The 8,258-nt window shown below is 42.5% G+C and overlaps 1 protein-coding gene across 2 annotated transcripts; it reads left to right on the top strand.

The window, feature by feature from the left end:
• The first annotated feature begins 1,466 nt into the window (after positions 1–1,466).
• On the top strand, positions 1,467–6,240 carry LOC148016412 (uncharacterized). 2 transcript variants are annotated; one of them, XM_087664176.1, is made up of 2 exons: positions 1,467–1,896; positions 2,190–6,240. In XM_087664176.1, exon 2 carries the CDS (start codon positions 2,267–2,269, stop codon positions 4,619–4,621), a length of 2,355 nt encoding a protein of 784 aa, XP_087520302.1. In that variant the 5' UTR covers positions 1,467–1,896; positions 2,190–2,266; the 3' UTR covers positions 4,622–6,240. The 2 variants fall into 2 exon arrangements, with proteins under 2 accessions (XP_087520302.1, XP_087520301.1); XM_087664175.1 differs by having other exon boundaries at positions 1,467–1,657; positions 2,190–6,239.
• The last annotated feature ends 2,018 nt before the right edge of the window (positions 6,241–8,258 follow it).

Genomic DNA, 8,258 nt, shown 5'->3' with positions numbered 1-8,258 from the left:
TATCTAACCAAACTAACTAACAGTAAAAAACTTACTAAAGTAAACCAACAAAACTAACAACCTATTTAACTAACTAACTTACTATTTAAACCAATAAATATATCTAAAATTTTTTACAACCTGAGAGAGAGAGAGAGAGAGAGAGAGACGTCAGGAAACTTCAGTGCAAGACTGACTACTCTAGTTTTTGCGTACTGTAGAGCTTCCGGCCTGAGAGGTGCAGAAATAGAACCTCTAAAGAAGAAAACACACTGCCTCTGATGGCTTTTTCCCTACAATATGACTGGGGCGACGTCTCTCTCTCTCTCTCACGGTAGAACGTGAGAGAGAGAGAGAGAGAGAGAGAGAGAGAGAGAGAGAGAGAGAGAGAGAGAGAGAGAGAGAGAGAGAGAGAGAGAGAGAGAGAGAGAGAGAGAGAGAGAGAGAGAGAGAGAGAGAGAGAGAGAGAGAGAGAGAGAGAGAGAGAGAGAGAGAGAGAGAGAGAGAGAGAGAGAGAGAGAGAGAGAGAGAGAGAGAGGTGTGGGGGATGTGATACTCTCTTTTCAGGATATCGTTTGTAATTTATTTTTGTGATACTCTCTTTACGGAATGCTACAGTCCAGCTAGCGTGGGGAACGTGATACTCAGATGGGGTGTCATGGAGAAGAAAGTGCGTCTCTGCGTATGTCTCTGCGTGTGTCTACCGTGAGAGTCCTCTCTCTCTCTCTCACGGCATTCCCTCTCTCTCTCTCTCTCTGACGTTTTACCGAGAGAGAGAGAGAGAGAGAGAGAGAGAGAGAGAGAGAGAGAGAGAGAGAGGATTGACTTGCTGCCTGGTGCCTACTTGCTGCTTGCCTCCTCCTGTTTGCTGCCCGTGAGAGGGAGAGTGAGAGTGAGAGTGTGAGGAGAAGGTGGTAGAAGGAGACCACGTTTCCTTCTTTCTGCCCCCAATCATGTGACAAATGCTCACTTACCTTTCCTTCTGCCCCCAATCATGTGACATAAATGGTCACTTTGGTTTGGTTTGGGAGCTAGGTTCAGGAGCACTGTGGTGCTTTCACACTTTCCCGAACCTATAGCTCAAATAATAATGTATTATAGATAATTCCATGTGGAGCATGTTTTTGATTGCGTGCGAAGCGCGTCATGTGTCTTTTTTGCGCTCAGAAATGTGAGGCAAGCAAGGCATAGTCTCATGAACTTTACAGTGACACTAGTTGCATGAAGGGTGATTTTGCGAACCTAATGGACAACTCGGCCATTTAGTATATTTCCTCTGCATTATAAAAGGAAGCCTTGTGAGTCAACCTAATGGACAACTGGGCCATTGAGTATATTTCCTTTGCATTATAAAAGCAAGCCCTTGAAGTCCTCACACAAGAGTGTGTATCTCATGAGGAAAACCGCCACAAGTCTCAAGAATATGACCATGCAAGGCTAGTTAAGACCTAGGCCCTAAACCATCTGCACTTAGTAGCAAGAGAGAGTAGAGAGGGGTAAAAACGAAAGGAAACAAGAATGCGAAGAGGTAGAATTTCGAAGAAGAGCTCCTCGGATCTCCCGGAAGCGTTTTTTGACTGATGATGACAAGAGAGCCGTCCTTGTAGAGCTACCTTGCGCGGAGGGCTCTCTCTCTCTCTCTCTCCCTCTCGCCATTGGAGCTCCCTTTCTCTGTTCGGTGCGTCGATTCTTTCTTCCTCTGGTTTTGCTGATTTCCCTCGGTCAGCCATAGCTAGCTGTTTCTCAAAAATCAGAGCCTCTTTTTCTCTTGTGTCGTGTGCAAAGCTATAGCTCTCTGTTCTCTGTTTCTTTCTGTCTCCTAGGAGCTCAGATTTAGGTCGTGAGATGCAATCTAATGCTTTGTGTAAGATCTTCTGCCTTCTCGCAGGCGCTTCAAGATCATCTGCCTACTCGCAGGTGCTTCCTTTTGAAAGCTGTAAAGCCAAGCATGTGTCAAAATTTAGCAGTCTAGCATTATGCCTTTGCTGGTTTTGGTTGCATTTTAGCTCTGGAGCTCTAATTAACATTCTTAAGCCTCTATCTAGGGGAAATATTGAAATTGTCATGGGGTACAGGTGTTCCCTCATGGAAGCTCTTTAAATCAGGCCACATACACTCAGATTAGCGTGTACCTTATTACCAATTCTGGCATTGTTTCTGAGCCTGTTTGTTACGCATCCGCTCTGACATATTTATACTTTTGTTTACAGGGGGTCACCACATGTATCTTGATAGTGTGACCTCACTACCCTAGAATTGGAATGCAGCCTAGGAGAGTGTTAGAGACATGGGATGCAAAAACAGCAGCTTGCATCGGCGGCATGGCCATTGTGAAGCAGGATTAAAGAAAAACAAAGATGAGCAGAGGCAAGCTATCTCCTTGGTGACTCAGAGAGCCTGCTTTTCGCAAGAAAGGAGCAAAAATCGTGTGCGCTCATGGAGCCCTGATCATGTGTCGCTCTGTAATGGTGCTGTACTGGTTTTGCAGAATGATTATGATTGGCTGGTAGTTGAGGATCATCTGGAAAGCAGAAAGGCACCAGTGGGGTTTTTGGATCATGCAAATGCAGGTACTAGGGGAAATGATGAACCTGTTGAAAGGCTTCAAGGGAACCTCAGTGACGGAAGTTCTCCTGCAACTAGGGAAGTTACAAGATTGCAGCTTGTGCTTCCACGTTTGCATTTGTTGGAGAGTCCCGTTCAATTGTGCCCAGAGCAAGAAAGGAGACTAAGATGTGCCAATCTGGAGGTTACTGCAAGGTTATCTGATTTAAGCTCAGATGGATCAGATGACGAAGGTGATGGGTTTGAGTTTGCTAAATTGGAGACTAGTGTTTTCAGCTTGAACAGTGAACATGGAGAAGGGGTAGGTTCCATCCCTGATGGTGATGCCAGAAGCCAGAACAGTGAGGGTCTGATAACTGATATATCTTTATCTGGGACTTGGGAAAGGTTGCAGAGCTCCTCCATTTCTGAGTCAGAACTCCAGGTAAATGCATCTCCAGGCTACGTTGATTTACCCTCAGCTGACTCTGACAATCTATTGTTGTCACCAGCATCTGTAGATTGCTCTGAAGTTTCTTCCAGTGGTATAGTCCTGGAGGAATGCCCAGCTAATGGTGTAGACCAAGTAAATTGGTGCTCATCACTATCAGAGGATTCACGTTATTTCCCAGGGTTTACACCGAAAACTCCTGACACAGTTGGTTTAGATAAATCCTTTCCAACATCTCCCTCTTTCAGAAACAACTCTATTGGAGATGCTTCACCTTTTATTGAGGAAAGATCTGGTACTCCCCCCAGTTATGAATGGAGCCCTGCTATTGTAGATAGTGATTGGGATCGATCATCTCCTTGCGATTCACTGATCTCTCAGTGGGGCCAGTCATCCTTATCAGAGTCTCCATGTGTCGGTGTCATCTGTCAAACTGGATTTTTAATTCCAGGTCTGCCAAACGACTTGGCTCAGATGTGCCTCATGCGAGTTCCTTTTATCAAGTATGATTGTTCTTACCGGATGGTCTGCAGACAATGGAGAGCAGTTCTGTCATCGGAAGAGTTTTTCAGAACAAGAAATGCTTTGGGCATTCAAGAAGCACATATTTCTTTTGTGGTGCATGGTAACAGAGTTCAGATTTTCAGCTTACGGGCTTGTAGGTGGTTTTGCCTTCCTCCCCTTCCTAGAGATGATGGACAAATTTCACCTAGCTGGAGGGTTCCTTCCGATTGGGTGCAATCTCCTGGCAGCCATTCTTCCCCAGAGTCAGCTTTGGCTTCTGATTTGGGGATTGATCCTTATGATTGGTGGCAAATTGATTCGGTTGCAGTTTCAGAAGGAACCCTTTATGTCATTGGTGGTGATCAGGCTGAACTGCATTCTTTTATAAGACCAAGCAAGGCCACCAATAAAGTTCACAAATATGATTTTTGCCAGAACTGCTGGGTCACTGTATCTCAAATGGAGGTGCCGCGTTCTCATGCAGCTGCAGTTTGCATTGGTAAGTTCATTTATGTGGCAGGAGGAAGTGCAGACATAGAGGAAGGAGCTTCTGCGGAAGTTTATGATTCTGAGCAGAATACTTGGACCATTATTCCAAGCATGAACACATCAATGAGAATGTGTGTTGGGTTGGAGCATAAGGGCTGTCTTTGTGTGAAGGGGGAAAGCATAGGCCCAGGCAGTGGAGTGGAGGGAGAGATTTTTGACTTGAAAACTCACAGTTGGGAGAAGATGACTTCTGGAATGAGAAGGGGTCTAGAACGTGGCCCAGTTGCATCTTGCAACTCAAATTTGTTTGTGGCAGACTGGCATGATTCTTTGCTGAAGGTTTATAGTTCTGAGGAGGATACCTGGGTAGTGCTAGCCAAGCTTCCAGCTCGAATCAGTCGCCTTGTTGGGCATGCCAGTAAGCTCTATGGGCTTACAGGCAAAATCAAAGTAGACCCTTATAATCATCATGTCATTTCTGATGCACCAGCTGAGGTTTGGAGGCTTGATTTGGGAAGAGGTTTCAGACATTTGTACAATACAAGCCTTACTTCCGTTTGGGAGTGCCTGTGGAGAGATCCCAGGCAGATGGTAAAAACAGGTGGCCTTGCATGGGTTCCATGCATTGCTCATTGTACTTTATTTGAAGATTAGGCGCTGGAGAAACTCACTGCGTGCTCTCACTGTACTTTCATTGAGGCTGGAAATACATACAGCATAGGTGGTAGTATTCTGTTCAAGCATGAAACAGCTTTTCTATGAGAGTAGGTCTTGTTTTAAAGCCAGGGAAAACAGAAGAAGGCTTCTCCACAATGACTAGGTAGATGAATTCTGAACATATAATGGGGATGGGCATACCCTTTGCATGAGAGGGAGTGCCTAAGTATTACTGGATTTCATGTTTCTCACAATGGCCAGGTACATTTTGGGCTCTTGTAAAGTCATATTGTGATAACATGTGCTAAATCTAACATTTGGTGTAACTCTAAAATTTGCTGTCACTATACCATCGATAAACTTGCCTTTTGTGAGTGGGCTTCCTTTGCCAGCTCTTTAATGGGCACACAACCTTGGTTGGTCTAGTTTTTGATTTGCAAGAATAGAGGGGTGGTTCGGGCTGTGAAGTTTGTGGTGTCAGGATTTAAGAAATATCATCAAACATGATTCTTCTATGAATTTGCCACTAGCTCTTTTGCAAGTTAATCTTGTCACTCCCGAATCTTTGAAATCTGGGTGCTGCAGCATTGCTGTATGCAAGATGATGCCATATATTGAAGTCCCGTAAGCTTATTATGTAGCCAATGATGTTGGGACTTGTAGATAGCAAACAAGGACCTGCTTAGATAGATGGTGATGGAAGACAGTGAAACTGTATACTAGAAATCAGGAGATTTCGGTCTTATGAAGTGTTTAACATTGTATTTTTGCAGAAAGATCCCATGCCTTGCCAGTTTTCTACATGCAGAGTTGTGGTACAGATGTGAGATGCTCATCAGGATATTTTATTTCCATCACAAACCCTCACCTTGAATATTTGCCCAATATTTACCATTGGCTCTTAAGCAACAGTGATGTATGGTGAATGTAGTGATCACACCATTTTAATTCTAGATTAGTACACATTGGTTAAAAATGCCAGTTGGGGTGTGCCTTGAAGGATACTTTTAGTCACCTCACATAATCAACCAGGTGTAATGAGAGTTTGTAGAGTCTTCTCTAGTTTTTCTAAGAAACATTACTGTAAATGGAAGAAAGCCTATCTTCATACAGACACCTGCTGATCAAGGGTATGCAAGTCTATAGATAGGCAGTTGTGTCCATTTATACAAGAGCTGGGCATCATGCATGGTGTCGTGGTCTAGAGAGGGATTGTGTATATGTCATGGTAGTTTGTGTTGCCTCAGCTATACATGTTATAAGCTCAATTTACACATGCTACATTTAATTAACCATTGGGTCATCATATTTTAGAAATTGCCTTGCAGTTTTAATACAGGACTGGAGTTGATCTGAGTGTCCACAAAAATCAGTCTTGTTTTTTGTGACAACACTGGTGTTTAGATCAGCAATACATGCATGCACAATCTCAAGCTGTCAGGAGTTCATTGCAAGGATGTGATTGACATCATGGTTCTATTGTATTCCTAAATTCAATCTTTTCATTCTCAGCTTGTCCTTAGGGACCTAAGGTGTCAACCAAGCTGCACACCATTTCTTGGTAAACTAAGCATGCAAATACTATCTATTAAAACTTTTTTGGGGCAGGGGCGATCCTGAAAATGTAGCGTTGGATCCTTGTTGGATGCCTTCCAACACTTTGATTGTAGTTATTTATTTCTCAAAAGTTATGAAGCTGATTTCTAGGCTATTGTGGCATATTGACAAGCTTCCAGATTGTGCACTAATGGTGTGGAGCAAAAAACTCTGGACATATTGAGATTTGGAATGAGTTGCAAAAGCTCAAATGACTGTTAAATAACTTTTCTAGCAATTGCGCAACTATTTTCAAAAGTGATAGCAAGTATTCCTTCTATCCTTGATGATGACACCACTGTAAAGTTCTAGCTATCCAAAGCACAAAGGGCTAATTTATCTTGAATGCCCTATAGTGAGCATTGTAAGGAAGAACTGTTGTAGTCCCTGTTGATTGAGGAGTTTAAGAGCTTTTGAATCTTGTATCCACCATGGAGGGCAATAGTGTTGGTCAAGAGATTTCGCATCCTATTGATAGAGTTGTTCGAAAGGGCTGAATTATGTATTCACTTTGGAGGGTAACAATGTTGCTCAAGAGCTTTTGAGAACATCCATCATCATGGTGGATAATCATGAGCACTCAAACTTAATCAAGGTGATTGGTGTAAGTGTTTTAAAAAAATGGTGTTTTAAAAAAATGATGTTCATGTACTTATCAACTTCATGCTCTACCCATTTCTTGTTAGCTTTGCAAAAATTTGATAGTGCACCCTAGTGACCATCATCTTTACACATGGGTTGTGTTTGGATTAAAGGACATTACCATGTTGGTCTAGCATCACAAATGTGGGTAGGGTAACAAGTGATAAGTCCACTTGTGTTGGACCCTCAATGCAATGATCACCTTCCAATTGGTCCTATACTGACCTCTACATAGAAAGGGAAAATGAATGTAGTTGGAAACATATTCCTTTGAGCCTCTTTTCTCTCATATTTTGGATTGGTTGCAGCCTTGTTCTCAATAACCTTGTCTTCAACTTGTACATGGGTGTTGGGTATTTTAGAGGAATGGCCCTTATACACAAAGAGATTTAGGACAAAAAGGAAAGAAAGAATCCATAACAATATCAGAGGTGGCAACATTTCTTTGTGTGATGAGCACCTCTCTTCTACTTGGCAAACGTAGTTGATGATTTTCTCAATGTGTCAATTAAGTTCTACGTGGGTACCGTATTTGGGAATTCTCTCGATGCATTGATTAAGTTTTCTCCTTGTGACTTAGTGTACTGCAAGGTCAAAAGGATGGAAGAGCATTTGCCATGCCAATATTGTTGGATGTTGTACCATGATACTCCTACTAAAGGTTAGATGCCACAAAAATGATTTTTTTTTGGGTGATGTCTTCTAATGTGAAGTTTACATTGAATATTGAAGTTAGGACTAGGGGTGAAGATTGTGGGGTGGGTTCGTGCTATTATGTGGAGCTAGTGGTAAGCCAATCCACATAGAGTCCAAATGCAAAATAGTAAATGAGCTTAATGTATATAAAGATTTATTGGAAAATGAAGGAAAATAGAGGACTAGGGAATTCTATTATCATTGCACAGAAACATATAGGGGGGTGGAACATAAACCTAGGGTTTTTACTAGATGGGAGGTCCACCCCCCACCCACCAACATCACCTAGGGGACAAATGGAGCAATAGGGGATTCATTTGTATATATTGCAACCACCATCCAAGGAAGGTAAAAAAGGGCATCAAAAGATGATCCCTTAGAAAGTGAAAAAGGGTGGCATGAAAAGAAGATTCTAAAGGATTCACAAGACGACCCTTGTATTGAAAATGTCTATGAAAGCTAAAGTCTATATTTAAGTAGAATGCTACAAGTTTGGATGTAGTTGACGATGGGTTTGGAAAGAATAGTAAGCATTTTGAATGGCTAGTCCTATCTATTGATAACAACACAAAGGGACTCCTTAAGTGAAAGAGGGATTGCACCACTTTAGTTCTACATGGCAACAGGGTGTTACTACTCCAAAACTCCTCCTTAGTAAGGTGGGACGACATGTCCACTCACTTGTAACTTGCAATATCAA

Source organism: Lygodium microphyllum, chromosome 23 (assembly GCF_053477565.2).
Source record: "Lygodium microphyllum isolate KBCC chromosome 23, Lygodium_microphyllum_v1.1.10, whole genome shotgun sequence".
NCBI classification, from domain to species: Eukaryota; Viridiplantae; Streptophyta; class Polypodiopsida; order Schizaeales; family Lygodiaceae; genus Lygodium; species Lygodium microphyllum.
Note: the sequence above shows the minus strand (reverse complement) of the source record. Positions and strands in the feature narration are given on the sequence as shown.